This window comes from Cololabis saira, chromosome 10 (assembly GCF_033807715.1).
Source record: "Cololabis saira isolate AMF1-May2022 chromosome 10, fColSai1.1, whole genome shotgun sequence".
Classification (NCBI taxonomy): Eukaryota; Metazoa; Chordata; class Actinopteri; order Beloniformes; family Belonidae; genus Cololabis; species Cololabis saira.
Window position 1 is genome coordinate 32,562,879 of NC_084596.1, and position 19,400 is coordinate 32,582,278.

A 19,400-nucleotide genomic window follows, 5' to 3' on the forward strand; every position below is an offset into this window, starting at 1 on the left:
GCATCTTGACTTCATCCTCCTTTTAATTTTCTTTGTATTTTCTTGTAAAATGTATGTTTCTTGTATTTTTCAGAGGTTTTATTTCATACAAGTCAGTCCTGGATGCAGATGCACGTCAACTTAAAAACATTAATTTCATACATAAATTGTGCTTGAATGGTGCTCCTCAGCTGCCAATAGAGATATCTAGGAAACCTTTTCTCCAGAAAGTATGGAAAAATAAATGATTCCTCTGTTTTCCAATGGGGCACTGCTTACAAAAGATTAACCAATGACCAGATGCGCTGGCTTGACTTAACCCTTTAATGTGCAGTTTCACTTCGCCACGAATGCTTTCTGGAAATCCTAAAAGTCAGATGTTGTGAACGTGTTCTCAGTGCGAGCCGAGGGACGGCCTCACGCAGACAGAGTGGGATTGTGCAGCCCGCTCAGCACAGCTGCCACATAAGGAGGGCAGTGTGTTGACACACCACGCCTCCTCCTCTGCCAACGCTTACATGGCCAGCGTGGCTTGTTGTACGTCCTCCTCTCAGTAAAGCAGGATATGTGCTCTGGTTTCAAGTCTACACATGTTTTATGAATCGAAAGACTTTGTATGAAATGAAAAACGACAGAATAATACATTGCAACCCGAGTCGGATCTGAGTGAACACAACTGTCTGGCTGTTGTGGAGACGCTGCAGCTGTGGTGTTAGCATGGTCACCAACCGAGCAGTGCAAACAGGCCACCCCAGTCAGGTGTACGTTGCAATAACCTGGGAAAAACAATGCTCCTCCCACCGTGAAGGACCGTGTGAGAGCTCTGAAGCTCTTGAAGTGACACGGCTGCACGATAAGTTCAGCGGACCGGTTCCAGGGCTGGCTGTGGGCAAGAATCTTTCAAATCAGGGAACATGTGGATGAGATGACAAGGCAACAGAGAAGAAGACAGCGTTGAGACATAAGGCGCTTCGGTTCGGGCAGGACAGTGAAGGACCTCATGACTTCAGACCTGCAGGAGGCCAGAAATGTGGTAACGGCTCCCTCATCACTGTCAAAGTCAACATTTCTGCATGGTAGTGTGCCAGTAGTCTTTTGGAGCCGTCATACTGTAAACAGTAGATAGATTCAACAGATATTATTTAACATGTTTATTTTAATAGTTAAACTTGGGGAGGCAGGTGTTTTCTGTGGTCCTCCTGGTGATTGTTGTTCTCCTGGTGATTGTTGTATTCCTCCTGGTGATTGTTGTGTTTTTTGTGGTCCTCCCGGTGACAAAAGCACATATCTTTCATATCTTTGGCAGTTACTGGCTGGATAAAACTGAAACTAAAAACACAGTTATGGTTTGTCGGTGCGCAGGAATGCAGCTCAAAACAATGTTTAATCAAGGCAGGTTTATTTGTATAGTGCATTTCAGCAACAGGCCAGTCCAAGGTGCTTTACATAATAAAAACCTGAAAAATAAAGAGAAGAAAAAGGTGACTGAGGATAAATGCATGGCTGGTTTTATCAAGGTCCTGCTGAGACGTTATTCCTCTGATCCTGGAGAGATTTTTCAGGTGATAGAAGGTCGGCTTTATTATTGTCTTCATGTGTCTCTGAAGGTTCAGGTCTGAATCCATGACTACCCAGATCAGGAAAAAAATAATCAGGACAGAAGCTCATACATGTGTGTGTGTTTGTTTGTAATCATTTTTATTTCCACTTCGGGACAACAGACCCAAAGTAATTTATTGTCTCTAATGCAGCTTTGTCAACCTTTTTTTTTTCTATATTTGGGACATTTTCTTGAATAATCACTAACTTTGACCACTCGTCTTTATGGGGACAAGAGGTTCAGCAATCTCAACTCAGTGAGGTTTGTGAGTGAGTGGGACTTAAATAAAGCTCAAGTCCAAGTTACAGACTTGAGTCCTCATCCCTGGTGTGCATATCTTCATACACCAAAATAGACCCATTTCAAAACAAAACAAAACAAAACATTCCTGTCTATCTTAGCGTATGGTAGTTATGAGTGATACGCAGTCAAACTGCTTGAAAAAAACGAACAGGAAAGAAAACATCAACTTTTATATACAGGCTTGTGTAAAGCTGCTGTGGTTTTAAAGACCAATCGTGGGTTTTAATAAGAAAACCCAGAAGCAACGGTGGGCCGGTGGAGCAGGGAGCAACCGAGATGAGGCGGAGAAAAGCAGCCTAGGACTTGGTGGAGAGCTGGCAGGCAGACGGAGCCGGGTCTGCTGCCTGCGAGGCTGCGGAGAGGCTGCAGACCAGTGTGGTACAGACTGTAGTTGAGCAAACTGGAAAGCACATTAACTTGAGGTTAAAATGCACAAGTGTGCCTGAGAGCACTGCTCCGCTGCATGGAATCACGATGTGGCAAATCTGGGAGGAAGCTGGATGAGCTGTATATGCTGATGAGGTCACGCAGAGCAGCGGTGCCAGCTGCAGAAGCTGCAGCCTGGCCACACCTACGCACACAAAGACACAGACACACACACACACACACACACACACGGAAATCATACGAGACACAGTGGGAGGGGCCCAGGGAGAACATGGGGGGCACGGGAGAAGAACGTGCCGTCCTCATTTAAAGTTTCTTCAGTCATGGGTCCACGCCTCGCTCCTGACTCAGAGCTGCTGCTGCTGGAAGACAGATTTCCACAGTTACCAAGTACAGAAAAGTTGTTTTTGACAGCCGTCCATGGGACTTTTATTGAACTCTAGTGACTGCAGATGCAAAAAGATTGGTGATGTAAGCCCTTCTGTCTAAATTTGACTTAACTTTTTTTTTTTTCATGTTATGCAGGCTACTGTGTCGTCTGGAAACTCTAAAAAAGAGTCTCTCACGATGGTCTTGGACTTGTCACAGTCCAAGCAGCTGAAGTATCTGTCCCTGGGAGTGCTGGTGTTGCAGACCACCTCTCTGGTGCTCACCATGCGCTACTCCCGAACCCTGGAGGAGGACGAGCCCCGCTACCTGGCCTCATCTGCCGTGGTGTCCGCTGAAGTGCTCAAGATCTTCGCCTGCGCTCTCCTGGTCTTCAGGGAGAACAGTGAGTAGGAGCCGGAGCTCTTTATTCATTCACGGGCAGGGGAGCTTTATTTAGTTGCTTTTAACCCGCTCCCCTGGTTGAAATTATACTCAATCGCTCCCTGTCGCTGTCAGATTTCAGTTTGCAGGGAATGAGCTTGCTGCTGAAAGAGCAGATTGTGAAGAAGCCTGTGGAGACGCTGAAGCTGGCCGTGCCTGCAGGGATCTACACGCTGCAGAACAACCTGCTCTATGTTGCCTTGTCCAACCTGGATGCCGCCACCTATCAGGTAACACGTCACCACGCGCGTCTGTGTGTCTCTGTAACTCAACGGCTGTGCGGGTGTGATGTGTGAGCGAGGGCAGGGGCTGGACACGGCAGAATGTTTCCGAAACCTCTCCTGCAGGACTGCTCTGAAATTACTAAAGTGACAAATTCTTTGAAAAAAAGTAATATCCTGGTAATAGCTTGTGTTGGCAGGCTCTGTGTTTTTTTTCTGTGTTTTTATGAACATACACCCATGATCTTGTTACAGTACTGTAGGTTTGAATGAGGTCCTGGTAACAAAGGGACAGAGTTGTTGTGTTACTACACAACAGGCCAGGATGGATCGGGAAGGTTAGTCAGTGGGTTTCACTATGTACGTGGCAGGAAAATGATATTTAGCTGGGTGTAATCTGCCATCTCAGGGAAGCTGATATCTTATTCAACCCAAACCAGGATGGGATTTTGCATGGTTTGGTTGAACAATGCTTGGGCGTCAAAAAAGGTTTTGTTTTGACTGCAGGGTTATTACATGTTACACATTTTTGCAGCAAATGTTGCTCGAAAATCTTAGTCCACCTCCGGCATCAGGACATCACTGACGCCCAGATCAGTGAGGCTACTCCTCCCCATCATGCCTTTGCAAGCAATGCTAGCGAGTCCCCCCAGGACAACGGAGGCCCCTTTAGGAGTACTTTGACACCCGCAACAGGGTCTCCAACCAAGAGGGGTGTGTAATCTGATCTGATGCCCAGCCCTCAAGCACAAACACCAGTTGTTGTGGAAAAACCCATCAAATGCTCTTTAATGTGTTCTTTCCGAATAACTGGATTGAAACTGAGTGTCTAAGTTACCAAGAATAAGACTTGAAAAATTATCCAGATTTCAGTAGATTTAGTTAAACAATTGCATGTAGAAGGGTCAGAACATACATGAGGCATCTCGATGCAGAATCACAACGTAACAAAGGAAGCATACTGACTGTAAGGCACAAAGCCTGATTCATTGTTACGATTTCAGTAGACAAAAACATCTTTAAGGTCAGTGTTAATCTTTTTTGACTCCAAGTCTGTACATTTGGCTGGGCCAAGGCTATTATTTTGCTGCTCTCAGCAGTTTTGGTTTAATCAAGTAGCCAAGGCTGAATTTTCCATCATAGCAGCTAAAGCCCTTCCCTGACCTAGAGATGCAGGGAAGCTACTTGTCATGGGTGTGATGGATAGGACCCAGATGCAGGAGACCAGGAGGCAGGAGTTCCAAAAAAGGGATTTATTTTAAATCCAACAAAGAAAAGCGCTGCTGAGCAGGATTGCAAAGAACCCAGAACATGAACGTGACAAAATCCAAAAACCTGATCTGAAACACGGAGGGACAGAACGGTACGGACCAGCAGGGAGTAAGAGGAAGAACAGGCAGGACACGATATACACAGAAGGCTTGACGAGACACAAATGCAGACAATCAGGGCAGAAGGGAACAAGGGAAGTCCAGACAAAACTGAAACACAAAGATACGGGTTTCAAAATAAAACAGGAACCTAAATACCAAAACCATTACACTACTCTCTTGTCTAATGGGGAAACCCCCACGAACAAGCTCCAGGTGGTAGCAGAACTTATTCTCCCAAAAACAGGACGTTTGTTTGCAGAACGGTAAGTTTATCCCCTTCCAGGTCAACACATCTTACTTTGGGAAACTTCCACAAGTTCCCTCTCGAGGAGCCTTGTTGTGTAGAGCAAAGTGTGTGTGAGAGACTTAAGTTTATCTAAAAATACTGTTTATTGTTATTATTGTTGAAATTGTTGAAATTAAATGCATGTCAAAAATATTGCATTGTCAATATTTCAGAAACTCAACAAAAACTCACCATTTCTGGCCGGTTGTGCTGATTTATTTTTGTATGTTTAAAATGGAAGAATGATGCAATCAAAAGGTGATGTTTTATACGTCATGTAGTTTATGTTTGTGATTCGCACAGGTCACATATCAGTTGAAGATCCTCACTACAGCGTTATTTTCCGTCTCCATGCTTGGGAAGAGGCTCGGCCTCTACCAGTGGCTCTCCCTGGTCCTGCTCATGGCTGGAGTCACCCTGGTGCAGGTACCTGCAACGTCTCTAAACAGCACACAGCGCTAAAGCTTTTACAGCTCTGTGAACAGGAGCGTTAACTCCTCAGATCTCTCGCCCATGTTCTGCCTCCACAGTGGCCCACAGAGACTGATGAGGACACGGAGCAGGAGGTCCTGACTGCAGGCTCCCAGTTTGTGGGAGTCATGTCTGTCCTGATGGCATGCCTGTCCAGCGGTTTTGCTGGAGTTTACTTTGAGAAGATCCTTAAAGAGACCAAACAGAGCGTGTGGGTCCGTAACATACAGCTGGGTGAGTGTTTCCTGTTTTTATCTCCCATGTTAGACAGAAATCATTAGAAAATAGTTACAAGTAGGAATGGGCGATATTTTACCGTTCACGATAAACCAAAGTCAAAAAAATTCCCCACAGTAAGAATTTGTCATCTCACGGTAAAAACGATAAATTCCTGTTGATGACGTTTTTGTGTAAAGCTGATTTAAATCCACGCACAACGTACGTGTGCGTGAAGGAAGGAAGGAAGGAAGGAAGGAAGGAAGGAAGGAAGGAAGGAAGGAAGGAAGGAAGGAAGGAAGGAAGGAAGGAAGGAAGGAAGGAAGGAAGGAAGGAAGGAAGGAAGGAAGGAAGGAAGGAAGGAAGGAAGGAAGGAAGGAAGGATGATATGAGCCTGAAAGAAAGAAAGAAAGAAAGAAAGAAAGAAAGAAAGAAAGAAAGAAAGAAAGAAAGAAAGAAAGAAAGAAAGAAAGAAAGAAAGGAGCCAGAAAGAAAGGAGCCAGAAAGAAAGAAAGAAAGAAAGAAAGAAAGAAAGAAAGAAAGAAAGAAAGAAAGAAAGAAAGAAAGAAAGAAAGAAAGAAAGACAGTGTTTTGGGGGCTCCAAAGGCTGAATGTGGTGATACAAAGGTGGAGTTGAATTGGTATTTTTTTATCGTCATTTTTATCGTTATCGGGATAAATGCCAGAAATTATCGTGATACATTTTTTAGTCCATACCGCCCATCCCTAGTTACAAGTCATGACACTAAATCATAATCAAGTGGAATTCTCCAAGCTGTCCAAGGCCACCGTCAGGTTAGTGTATGCACAGGTAAAAAAAAAGAAAAAAAAAGGTACAGTGAGTGATTTAGGAGAATGTCCTTAATCACGCAACATCTCCACGGGTGCCAGTCACCCTTAATAACTGGTTCAACTTGTGGCTTCTCTCATGTGGGTGAAAGCCTCTACAACAAGCAGGTTTTTCAAGCTCAGCGGCCTCGTACTTCCCAGTTACCAACCACCAGTATGCTTTTATCATAAAAACTGTAAATGCAGAAATAGAAGAAATTTGCAGAAAGGATGTGTGCCAGACAGATTCGCTTCTGCCCGTCTCTCCCTTGAAACCTCTCAGTATCTCAGGGTATTTCTGAGACACAATGAGAAATCAGCTATGTGGAACTGATCACAAATGCAGTCTGTCGCTGATAATCCTGCATTTCTGGGGACCACTTTCGATTCGGAGAGAGGAGGAGTTAAAGGGATGGGCTGCATAACTGTCAATGAAAGACAGTTTCTCTTTCTGTGGGTGTGTGTGTGGGTGTTTGTGTGAGATGCATCTGTTGCAACAACCAGCTCATCTCTGCCCTCTTTTGTGTCTTTCAGGTTTGTTCAGCTTCATGTTTGGCTTGGTGGGAATGATGGCGTTCGACGGCGAGAGCGTCAGGCGGTCGGGGATGTTTCAGGGCTACAACACCGTCACCTGTGCGGTTGTTGTCCTGCAGGTTTGTTCATTGTGATTCTGTCCATGTGGCCTTTGTTGTTGTGAGAGTGTTTTCAGACACCGTGATATTTGTCTGCAGGCTCTGGGAGGGCTGGTTATTGCAGTGGTGATTAAATATGCAGACAACATACTCAAAGGATTTGCTACCTCTCTGTCCATCATCATGTCCACCCTCATTTCCTATTTTCTGCTGAAGGACTTTAACCCCACCGGGTAATCTCAACAAAACCAAGCTCGGCATGCATCGAGCTCAACTTCAAGTCCACGATTCAGTTGTTTCCTCATTGAATTAATTCAGTGTCCCATTTTTTCTTTCTGTCCCCGCTGCTTCCTCAGGGTGTTTTTCTTGGGGGCGGTGCTGGTTATTGCTGCCACCTTTCTGTACAGCTACGAGGTCAAACCTGCCAACAGAAGCGCCGTCAAAGTGTAGCCAGAGAGCCGCGTGAGCCGCGCCGCCTGACAGGAGAGACGGCAGCCACCCTGCACACACGGAGCAGGACTCTAGAAACTGTGAGCCAGACTTTGGCACGTGCAGCGTATGACTGCAGGAAGTGCAGGAGCACGTCACAGCTGCGTGGTGTGTGAATGAGCCTTTTCACATCCCCGTGAGAGAGGGGAAATAACGCTGCTTTTCACAAAGAGGGGGGTCAGTTGTCTTGAGATACATTTATATGGTAAAGTTTTACGTATAAAATATTTCTAGATATATCGCTGACCTTTGAATCCCGTGTTGACATACAAGGGTCCCGTTAAACAAAAATACGAGCAGTTTAAAAGAAACAAGAAGAGTTCAGGATTAAACTGCATCCTCAAATGTGTTTGGAAGCCCTTTTTTATGTAGTTTTTAGTATTTAAACAGTATATTTATGGGATATATGAAATGGGAAGGGGGCACAGTATATTCAGGAAGCAGAAAAGGCATCAATCCCAGATCCTACCTGAGTCAAAGAGAGAACAAAGCTTCCATCTAGTGGTGGGATGAGGAGTAGACTTGCTGCAAAGAGGAGGGGTTACCTCCGTCCAGAGATGCTGAGTGTCTCCTCTTTTTTTTTATCTTGAGATGAGAGACATCTCAAAGAGAACATGACTGCTTCGACCGTGCTGCTCAGTGTCTTAGTATTTGTATCAAAAGCACTTGTTGCATGGTTATTTAAATGTAAAATAAAGGTCTTTGTCAATGAGTGAGTTGTCTTTTATGCTGAAAAATTAGCTTATCCTTGATCTCCCCTGACATCAAAGTGTGTGAAAGTGCGTGTTTGCGTGCACACCGCTGCATACACAGAGAGTCAGGCACACCCATGAATATTTTCTACATCTTTTTTTTTTTTGTTCCAGTTGCAGTGCACGCTGGAAAACCAAACCAGTCTCTATAGCAACAGATGTCTGAATGAGCGGAGATGCTGGGACAAATGTAGACACTGAATAACCATTAACCCCTGAGTATTTAAAAATAATTATGAGTATCTACAGTCAGCAGTGACCGTGATAGAGAAGAGCAGGACTGAAGGGGCGTTAGGAAACGTGTGCATGTCTACTTGTGGATTTAAAATAAATGAGTAAATAAAAAGACCTGGGAGATTGGTGAGGCGACTGCGTCTGTGATGAGGGGAAGAGGCTGGGACTAAAAGTGCAATCGTTCGGAAAGGTGAAGCGTGAACCTGGAGAGAAGCACAGATGGAGAATGAGTCATGTGACCGGTCCGTGGAGTGGCAGGCAGGGAGGAAGGAAGAGCCACTGGACAGACTCTAAACAGGATGCGAAAACAGTCCTCGTCTAGGTTAATCTGCAGAGACCCATTGCAAAACAGAAAAGATAAGAAGTGTGACTTCATTGGAGCAGCGGTGGTTTAATTCCACACCAAGGAGACGGCCAGGAATACATTTAGAGCCCCGTACTGAGGGAAGATTGATGTGACTTCATGGGCAACGTGACGCGATTAGTGCCACGTCAAACTAATGCTTCGCTCGAGAGCAGTTCCAGCTTTGAGAGAACGGTTCCAGCTTTGATAGACGTACCCTGACTGCCATCACCCTCTCGTCTTAATTTTGCTGTATGGCAGGTTTCCAAGTTGTTTACACCGCACTTACTGAAAGACTTGATTTATTTGGTGCAGAAACAGATCCAGCTCATCTCTCTGATGTTTTGTTGCTAAGATGCCGCGTGACTGGAAAACATGTTGGTGCACAAGTTTGGTGTGTCAGCAGAACTCCAGTGAAAACTAAAACAGACTTGTTTCTTCTTCAAGACTTTTATGCCAAGTGGGAGCTCCTAATACAATCTGGTCAATATACGAGTTAAATCTTAACCTAAAAAGTCTCATATAATGCTTTGTTTTCTTTTAAATGATCAGAATACATCGTTCAGTACTGGTACTGGCTGTGCTGAAGGCCTTTGTTGACACCGACGAGGTTAAACCGGCCTGCAGCGTTTTTTGGCAGATTTTTCAATCAAAATGTCTTCAGATATCAAGTTGTACAAAACAAAGTCTGTTCTTAAACTTCTCCAGGTATGGTTTTTTTTTTAGTTTTTCTTGTTTTAGTCTCATTCTTACTGTCATGCAATAAGTCTATAAGGATGCAGGATGCAGTTCTCGTTGTAGGCTAATACCTCTGTGGTACATCTAAAAACGGTGCTCTTTGCTAAAATGCAGGCAGAACTTCTTACGCGGTCCAAACTTCATCATGGGTCACACAAGCGTCAACGCCACTCCAGATCCTTGAGAAGATCAAGCTGGAGGCTTCTTATTCTGACATTGTGCTCTGTCACATTCAAGATGTTATATCCACTTTGACTTATCGTAACAGTCCGTTTGACTTGTGTAGAGATTAGAAACCGCAAGGACACAGTCAGGCTTGATGATTTCACTGCTAACCTCACCAGCGCCAGCCCTCATGTTCTGCCTGCGCAGCAAACACCTGCCGTAAGCCCAAACACACATGTCCGTGCAACGATATGTCCTTCTTATTTTGGCGGTATGACCACGAGCGGTGCACCTCTTCGAGGCCTCCACATTAGCACCTGGGCGTCATTGGCGTTGGGTCTCCCGAGTGCGTTGGGAGGGATGGGCTCCTGGTAGTTGAGGATGTGCGGCTGCTCCTGGTAGGGGCGGCCGACCAGTGACGCCCGAGAGCCCAGAGGCATGTCTGGATCCACGGCAATGTCAACCCGCATTCGCCACCGCACCGTCTGCAGCACGATACGCTCCTGCAGGAGAAAGAACGCACACTCTTTAAATGGTTGACATTGAGCATCATTTGTTTGAGGTGCATTAGGAGCATCCTCACAGCGCCTCATTTGAATGTGCATCGGGGTGGTTAATGTACCCCACAAACAGATTCACAATGATCGTTTAATTTGAACTGATAGAGAAAGATGATATGGAGTTTTAATGAGGTTTTCTGACCGAGCATAACATTCACAGCGAGCAGTCAGCACAAAATTTCATTTTACACCTCCTCATTAATCAATCCACAACAGGCCTGACCGAACTACTGAAAATGTGCTTTGCAGGCATGCCATAAAACTACATTTCAAAGACTGTTGCAGAGGCTGTTTTCAGGAGAGTTGAAGGTAATGATGAGGTCATTTGAAATTGAACACCAGCAAAGGAAGGTACGGGAGAAACTGATTACATCACTGCTCGTCTGAGGGGAGCACTATACTGTACAATCCTGGGTCCGATGCTGCTTTCAATCACTTTATTCTGTCTCACACACAAAGCTGAAATCTAAAAGGAGCTGAAGCAAAAATGAAGCTGAGATCTGTGAAGGATGTGACAACAAGTGGGGTCATTCTCTGTGTTTTGGTCCCACCTTGGTCACAGAGTTCATGGCCACCAGCCAGGTGATGAAGCTCTGGTCCCTGGTGATGTGGGTCAGCATGGGGGTGTTGCTGTTGCTGATGGGGACGGCCCAGGTCACGCTGGGGTAGAAGTTGTCGTTCATGCTGACTGTCAGCCTGGACGGTTTGGACGTGGGGCCGGTCAGGGTGACCGTCTCGGTGGTGTTGCCGTACCAGGGGTAGCTGACGCCATCGGAGTCACTGATGGCCTTGACCCGACCCTCTCGCAGCTCTGGTAACTCCCAGCTGGACCTGCAGCCGGGGGCAGAGAGAAGGGAGAGGGGTTGGTGACACACCTGAAGACAAGCACATTAATACAGGTAAAGCGTGACTGTGTGTTTACTCACATGCCAATATCACCATAGGTGTTGTAGAACTCCATCTGCGTGCAGGCTTGGATCCAGCCCACTACCCAGGTTTCATTGCGGGGCACCGGTGGCATCACAACCCCCGCCGAGGCCCGGAAGTAGGGCGTTTTGTAACGGAGTACAATTGGTGAATTCTCCTCAATAATGGTGGGGCACTGGTCGATGGAGGCCGACACCTCGTACACCACAATGTTCTCCCGCCGGATGCGGGGTTTGCATGCGATGCTCTGAATACAGCCCATGGCGAGGACCGCAAGCGAGATGAGCAGAACCAGAGAGGACACTGGGAGCCGCTGAAACCCGGCCAGTATGCTCATCGGTCCCCTCCGGGCTCCAAACTTCCCTCAAGAACAGCTTCCTTACCTGCAGAGGTGGGTAGAGCAGCCAAAAATTGTACTCAAGTAAAAGTACTGTTACTTCAGAATAATATGACTCAAGTAGAAGTAAAAAGTAGTCATCCAAATAATTACTTGAGTAAAAGTAAAAAAGTACTTGGTGAAAAAACTACTCAAGTACTGAGTAGCTGTTGAGTAACGTCTGATTTATTTTTTTAACACGTCCATTCAAAACAGACAAAAGTACAAAATAATCATCTTCAGGCAAATTAAATCCATAAAATAATAGGATAAATTAAAATTAATAAAAAATAAAATATAGCTTAAATTAAAATAAGCTTAAAATAAATTCAAGTAATTTAATAAATAATAAAATAAGTAAAATAATAACAGAATAAAAAAATTAATTAAGCACAAGTAGCACAAAATTTCAAGCCTTTGTACTTTTCTTTTTTAACCAGGCAGAACTAGAACAAGCCCATGAACTCATAGAAACTCTATGTGTGTTTGAGTCTGTGTAAATGTGACAAAACATGCAAAAACAAACATTTTTCCCAAAACTTACTCAAGTAAATGTAACGGAGTAAATGTAACTCGTTACTACCCACCTCTGCTTACCTGCACATCTCCAGTGAAAAAGGCGAGAAGAGGACGGGGGGGCTCCACGGTCACCACCAGCATGGATCAAGCATGCACACATCTACCGGCAGGTTGGGAGGATGATGACACAGAGGGCTGACTCTGGGGGGAGTGGATCCCGGATCTCCGCAGCCTCCTCCCCCCGGTCTGTCCGCTCACTGCCGCACTGCCCTTGGCGCTCGTCTCAGAAACTGCAATCCGGCCTCCCCTGGGCTGCTGCTGCTGGGCCGCACGGCGGTGCCCCCTGATGCTGCTGTGCTGCCGGCGCTGCGCTGTCATGTCAGGAGGCGACAGGGCAGCAGGTGCGTCAGTCAGAGGAGAGGAGCGGGGCTGGATCTCCCTTTTGTTTCCTTGGCCGGTCCTGGATGATTAGCCCCCCTTATAGGTTCACGCGGCGCTGCTCAAAACACAAAACCCGAGTCTTCATCACTTTGACCTACATGTAAAAAAAAAAAAAAAAAAAAAAAAAAAAGAACAACAATTGAGTGTGTGCTATTACGGGCCGGAGCGGGCTATCCTGCTGTCGTCCTGGCGGGGATGCATGAATGGCACACCATGAATGGAGGCGGGCGAGTAGCTGTGTGACTGAAATAAACGGCTCTGGGTCAGCGGACTTATCGGTAAACGGAGTATCCTGGAGATGATGGCGAGCAGGAGCCGGGCAGCATCGTCCTGCAGCTGCTGGTGGAGGTGCTGATGCTGGGGAGGCAGGGAGGCAGGGAGGGGCGTCGCCCGACCTCCGCACTGAAAAAAAACACACAAGTGCAGGGGGCGGGGCCTCCCGCCCAGGCCACGCCCACCTGCGCTCCCATTGGTCGAGGAGCTGGATAGCGGAAGTGGCGGCGGGGGCCATCGCGGACACACCGAGCCTCGTCTCCCTCCTCCACCTCCACCTCAGCTGCTGGTGTATGTTCGGCCGCCTGATCGCCACCGTGTCTCAGAGGGTGCCGAGCGTGTTGAAGATGGCGTCGCCGAGGATGAAGCCGCAGGTGGTGTTCGTGCTGGGGGGGCCGGGCGCCGGCAAGGGGACCCAGTGCTCCCGGATCGTGGAGGTACGACCCGAAAACACCGGGAAAACCGGGGGGGGTAGGGGGTCCAGTAGGTGTATTAATAGGTTTGACTATTCGTTACGTTTCTATTATGATGTAATGACCCAAATGGGTCCACTTCCGGTCGTCCTCTAAAGCATGATTTATGGTCCTGCGTTACACCGACGCAGAGCTTACAGCGTAGGCTCTGCGTCGGTGTAACGCAGAACCATAAATCAGCCTTAAGAATGAACCTGCCTGCTAGCGGGCACTAGCCGCACAGCCACGTAGGAGCTGCAGTCATGTCTTTATTCATGGTACATACCCAGTACTGGAGTTGAGGGGGGATGAGGGGGGATGGCATCCCCCCTGAAATAAAAACGGTCCAAATCATCCCCCCTGTAAAACAGCCATCCCCCCTTTCCATCCCTTATGTCATTTCATCAATGAATGTGGTTTTACTGCTATTTCAACATTTAGAGTCATCACCAGAAAAATAACTTATTTGACAATTTTCACCTGTTTCAAGTAAATTTTCACTTGAAATAAGGAGGAAAATCTGCCAGTGGGACAAGATTTATCTTCTTATTACAAGCAAAAAAAATCTTGTTCCACGGGCAGATTTTTCTACTTATTTCAAGTGAAAATCTACTTGAAACAGGTGAAAATTATTATGTTTTTTCCAGTGATGAGTCTTGTTTTAAGATTATTTTTTTTACTAAAATGAGACATTTTAACTAGAAATAAGACAAATATTCTTGTTAAGATTTTGAGTTTTTGCAGTGATCCATTTTACTTATCCTGTGAAGGACAGAGTCATATTGATAAGTTCAGAAAACTGTTTTTTATTGTTGTGTTTTGATGTATTTGATGTAAGCCCAGTGGATATTTAAAGCTTACAGAAGGCTGCATTTAACTGCTGCTATGTCATTCCTGCAGTATTTCTGCAGGTGTTTTGGTCAGTGCTATTATTTGTAATATATTATATTATTTGTAATCAGCACAAATTATCTGTGCCCATATGATAAAATCCACCATCCCCCCTGATTTTGTTTTACAACTCGAATACTGTACATACCGGCACAACATACCCCTGCAATATTCCCAATTCCTCCAAATATATCCACCTCTACTTTCTGATGAACATGTAAAAAATAAGTAATGATGCTTCTAGATATTTTCTATAATTGTTATCATTTGCAAACAAGGGGATGGGTGAGATACATTGATATCTGCTTAAGAACCTGACACAAAGCAAACAGACCCAGCAGGATATTGACACGAGTTCCCTGTAGTAGCCTTATCATTGACTTATCTGTGCAGATAAAGTTATGTAATGGTGAGTGTACTTGACAGCTCACTCTTCCAGGATGAGCAAACACACACACGTGTTGGTGTTGACATCAACCTAGAGGACCCGATCAGCCCATACACCTTTATCAGATAAGTCAGACTTAAGTACAGATATTTGTTTGATAACATGGCTTCATATCGAAACCCAGATTGATATTATTTTCCCTGCTCTGGAAGTTTAACAGTTAATTATCTAATCATCATTATCACATTAGTCACTTTCTTACTTTCATTTTCATTATAAGTAATACAATATAAAACAGGGAGCAGTCTATAAATACTTTCTTAATGGGGGGGGGGGTTATCACAGGTATGCCAGTCAAAAGCAGAGATGAAAGCATTACACATCTATTTTAAAAAGGAAAACTACAATATAAATAAAATACACCAAGAGGAAAAGGAAAACCCTAGAAAGAAAGATGTGCATAATAACTTCAGAAAAATAAAATAGTTTGGGTTACCTGAGAATATGCACTACATAAAGTGAGAGTAATGCAGTGTTCACTCCTGAACACTCCTGCTGTTTAGCCTACAGATTGATTTCTTCTGAGCACCAATCCACGTGATAGAGGCCTTTTATGATGGGTAAGCTGGCATTTGACTTCTGTTACTGGGTGTTGGCTGCCATGCTTCAGGTTCAGCGGTTAGACCTGATAGACGAAAGGGCATAGACACTCCTTTCATTCACTACACAAGGAAAGGCTTTTCCCCAGCCTGTAGTTGAGACGGACCCCTCCTGTTTGTAAAGGCCTGCTTCTCCGCTGTTGAGTTTCACTGTTAATAGACGTGAAGCAATATACGAACAAACTGTTGCCTTCCATAAATTCACTCGATTATTATTTTTTATCCCTTTTTGGTTACCATTTTCAGGACTCAAGGTCAATGACTCATCTGGAAATGTGGCTGATTTTGGTATGTGGGTGTGTGTGTCTCTCAGAACTACAGCTACACTCATTTGTCAGCTGGGGATTTGCTCAGAGAGGAGCGAGCAAGAGAAGGGTCAGAATATGGACAGCTCATTAGCGACCACATCAAAGACGGCAAAATCGTCCCAGTGGAGATCACTATCAACTTACTCAGGAAGGTACGTATCAGCCCTCGCCTGCAAATCTGGTTGGTGTATGAGTAACAGCGAGAAAATCTTGATGTGTCCACCGCAGGTCATTCGTCTGATTTGGGGGCTTCTTGCAGCTGTTATTATTGATGTTCACAGGACTTGAATAACACAAATGACATAACTCAGGCTGCGTTCAGACTTGACATGTTTGGTTCGATTAAAGCGAACTCTGACACAGTTGCGCTTCTGGTGTAGTTCAGTTGAACATGTGTTAACGCTACCGACCAAACCCTGGTATGCACCCGACTGTGGTAACTACAGATACGACCAATTAGCATCAAACAAGTAACATCATTAATAGTTAACATGGATGTTTCATCTGCTGTTCTTGATTGAACGTCAGAGGGATGTTTTGAAAGAATCTAAAGAAATAATTCCCTCCTACCCCCTGAGAATGTGCAGTTCAACAACAATGCTTTTGTGCAAACCTTGAAATCCTTCAAGCAGTTCTCTTTTATAGTAAAATATGTTGTTTTTGTTGTGCTTTGTGTTTTGTAAGGCCATGGAAGAGACTATGAAGCAAGATGAGAAAAGCTTCTGCTTCCTCATAGATGGTTTCCCTCGTAACGAGGACAACCTTCAGGGCTGGGTCCGTGTCATGGACGGCAAAGCAGACATCAAATTTGTGCTTTTCTTTGACTGTGGCAACGAGGTACGTCATGGAAACTGGAGAGTGACTCCTCCAGCTGCTTTTAGTTACATGCTGTGCTGAACTAATGTCCCGTGAACTTCTTTAAACTCAAGGCTCGAGCTCTTTTCGTGCACAGGTCTGCATCGACAGATGTCTAGAGAGGGGAAAGAGCAGTGGCCGCACAGACGACAACAGAGAGAGCTTGGAGAAAAGGTGCAGTCCCCTTGTGGCTTCAGTGTTTGGTTTACAAAGTGCTGTTTTCACTGCTGTTGGCGGATTTATTTTCTCTTTTGTCCTTCAGCAGTCATGTCCGATCAGTATGGATTCCTCTGACCCATTTAACGTACTGCTAGATACCTGCATATGCGTTTTTGACCTAAATTGTGTCTCCTATAAGTCCCCTGTGTCGTCCGACCCCAATAACCAGCAGCATTTCTCTCTTGTATGCAGAATCCAGACCTACCTGCAGTCTACACGACCGATTATTGAAGTATACGAGAAAGAAGGCAAAGTCCGTACTGTAGACGCTTCTCGTTCTGTGGATGAGGTGAGGAATCTGCATTTACTCTAGGAAAATATCCATGAACGCTGCAGGTGATTTAGAGCAAAGGGCTGCAGATCCTCTCAGATGAGGGAGGGGCATCTTTCACAGCTTTTGCAATCACCTGAAAGAGAAATCACTGTGGCTTCATCCACAACCTGGTAGGAAGAAGTCAACAAATAAAATGAAATACAATCATGACTAAGATGACTGATGCCTGAAATGTAACTTTTGCTTTGCTACATAGCAATCGATAAGATATTTCATTACAGGTATAAAAAAAAAAGACTTCAGACTTTGTTTAAATAGTTGATAAATACATAATCAGGTGAACAACAACATGTGACATTTTACACTGTGTGATTATTTCCTGGTAGAAATAAAGTGAACACCCATGATTCAGTAGCTGGTAGATCAACCTTTATTAGCAGCGACTTGCTTTTCTCCGTCTCTTTATCAGTTTCTCACATCGTTGTGGTGAACTTTGGCCCATTCTTCTTTACAAGGTTGCTTCGGTTTATTATTGCTAGCTGGCTTCTCCATTGCTCTGCTTTCTTTAAGTCCTGCTACGACATTTTTAATCGGAATCTAGTCTGGCATTCGACCGGACCGCCGTCACGCTTCTTCTTTCTTGAGCCGTTCTGCCGTACGTCTGCCGGTGTGCTCTGGATCATCGTCCCGTTGCATGACCCAGTTTAAGCGTAGCTGTCGGAGAGGTGGACTCCCATCTGACTCTGGAATACTCTGGTACTCGGAGGAGTTCACGGTCAACTCCATGACTACAAGGTGCCGTGGTTGCTAAACAAGCCCTGCCACCAAACCGTGACCAAAAATCTTTACTTCGGTGTCGCCTCGGCGAAGGACGTTGTTCCAGAAGTCATGTTATCTCTTTGAGTATTAGTTCAGACCTTGGGATGAACTTGAGCTCCTGGGACAACCGGCAACTGCCACGAATGCTTCCCTATTGTGAATAATCCTCCTTTACTCCAGACCGATGGAGTCCAAATTGTTTGGAAATGGCTTTATAACCCCTCCCAGATGAATTGGAAGAAATAGTTACTTCTTTAAAATCAATACTGATGTCTTTCCCCTTTGCCTTTGCATTAATACACATCTCAATGCTCAAGGCCAAGAAACCATGAAAAACCTCTGCTTTTATAGAAGAGCTCCCACTACACTTGCTGATGATCATTTAATGAAGTGCTTTATGAGCAGCACCTGACTGCTTCTTTAACTCTTATGGGAGCTATGTCGTTTAAAAGCATTGCTGCAGCCTTTTGGCTTATTTATTCTGTAATAAATAATGACCTGGTGTAATATGTCATGTGTTGTTAATTTTAAATTGTTATTAGCTTATTTTAGACCTTTTTTTAAATTTCCCTGAGACGTTTCTTTTCTTCATTTAGACGTTCAAAAGAATACAGAGGAAAACTAAATATGTAACAGTTAATGTTTTTTTTTATGTTTAAAACAGAGGAAGTTGAGTCCTGTGAGACTTTAAAAAAAAATGTTTTCACTGTTGTTGTCTTCCAGGTATTTGCTGACGTGAAAGCCATCCTAGACAAAGAAGGTTGAGTTTTTCCTCCATCTGGCAGCTACATTACTTTACCTCTTTTTAGTTCTCTTTTTATCAGCTATACTTTAAACATTTATATGTCCACTCATTGAAGTTTTTATGTTTGGCTACTTGTGCTTTTCATGTTTTGTAAATGTTACGCTGTTTGAGACAGCGTAGGTTGGTGTGTGTCAGTACGAATGAGAGGTGGAGATGCTGATCATCGGCTCATCCCGGTGCAGAAGAGCTCTCAGCTCGCTGTGCGTCGTCTTAGTCTGAGGCCTTCGCATTGGAGCTAAATGTATCACTTGCTTAGGAATATTCTTCATTTGTCAAAGTCTACTACACCACAAGACGGCTCTTAGAAATATTGTATTCATCACAGAATGTTCAGACAGAACAGTTTTATGACCTAATGAGAAAGACTGATGGAAGACTGAACACCCTATAACCTGTTTGGGACGCAAATAAAATCAGTGCAACATCTGTCTCGTGTTTAATGGACGACATTTTCAGGGACGTGACCAGTTTATTTGATGAGGTATGTTTTTCTGGGATTTAAAAAAAAGATGCTTTGGCAACTGGGCCTAGATATGAAGACTGGAGATGAAAATGAACAACGGAAAAGCATTTTTTCTTTCCTATTTACCTCAAATTGAGTTTGTATTTGTGCCGTTGTGTGTACTGTATGCACTTTACGCATAACTTCAAAGCTCCTGGTTTTGAACCTAATCAGCCAGCAGGGGGCGCTCCAGACTAAATTTTGTATGCTCTAAAATACTAAGGAACGTATTCACAATTTTATGTCTTAATAACGTGATTTTATATTTTATAAGCATTCATACACTTAGGTTTTACAACACCCCA

General features: G+C 44.6%; 3 protein-coding genes across 10 annotated transcripts in view; 2 read left to right on the forward strand and 1 right to left on the reverse strand.

Annotated features, from left to right (window-relative positions):
* slc35a3b (solute carrier family 35 member A3b) overlaps positions 1-8,306 on the forward strand; it is a 22,366-nt gene extending 14,060 nt beyond the window's left edge. Inside the window, exons 1-8 of one of the 5 annotated variants that reach the window (XM_061732584.1) lie at positions 587-1,012; positions 2,795-3,041; positions 3,155-3,309; positions 5,263-5,385; positions 5,490-5,664; positions 7,009-7,127; positions 7,206-7,339; positions 7,425-7,711. In XM_061732584.1, the coding sequence (XP_061588568.1) occupies positions 980-1,012; positions 2,795-3,041; positions 3,155-3,309; positions 5,263-5,385; positions 5,490-5,664; positions 7,009-7,127; positions 7,206-7,339; positions 7,425-7,572 (1,134 nt within the window). In that variant the 5' untranslated portion in view covers positions 587-979 and the 3' untranslated portion in view covers positions 7,573-7,711. Of the gene's footprint in view, positions 1-586; positions 1,013-2,538; positions 2,660-2,794; positions 3,042-3,154; positions 3,310-5,262; positions 5,386-5,489; positions 5,665-7,008; positions 7,128-7,205; positions 7,340-7,424 lie in introns of those variants that run through there. The other 4 variants (XM_061732586.1, XM_061732588.1, XM_061732587.1 and 1 more) reach the window with 4 other exon arrangements.
* Positions 8,307-9,004: 698 nt separating this feature from the next.
* fam78ba (family with sequence similarity 78 member Ba) lies at positions 9,005-13,085 on the reverse strand. Of its 4 annotated transcripts, none has more exons than XM_061732592.1 (5): positions 12,863-13,085; positions 12,288-12,744; positions 11,314-11,697; positions 10,939-11,218; positions 9,005-10,330 (listed from the first exon to the last, which is right to left on the reverse strand). In XM_061732592.1, exons 3-5 carry the CDS (start codon positions 11,649-11,651, stop codon positions 10,088-10,090), a joined length of 861 nt encoding a protein of 286 aa, XP_061588576.1. In that variant the 5' UTR covers positions 11,652-11,697; positions 12,288-12,744; positions 12,863-13,085; the 3' UTR covers positions 9,005-10,087. The 4 variants fall into 4 exon arrangements, with proteins under 4 accessions (XP_061588576.1, XP_061588575.1, XP_061588573.1 ...); XM_061732591.1 differs by having other exon boundaries at positions 12,288-12,705; positions 12,808-13,085; XM_061732589.1 differs by having other exon boundaries at positions 12,288-13,085.
* Positions 13,086-13,136: 51 nt separating this feature from the next.
* On the forward strand, positions 13,137-19,019 carry cmpk (cytidylate kinase). The gene is made up of 6 exons (XM_061732593.1): positions 13,137-13,360; positions 15,627-15,773; positions 16,306-16,458; positions 16,574-16,650; positions 16,888-16,984; positions 18,512-19,019. The coding sequence occupies exons 1-6, from the start codon at positions 13,217-13,219 to the stop codon at positions 18,551-18,553; spliced, it is 660 nt and encodes a 219-aa protein (XP_061588577.1). The 5' UTR covers positions 13,137-13,216; the 3' UTR covers positions 18,554-19,019.
* Positions 19,020-19,400: the final 381 nt, after the last annotated feature.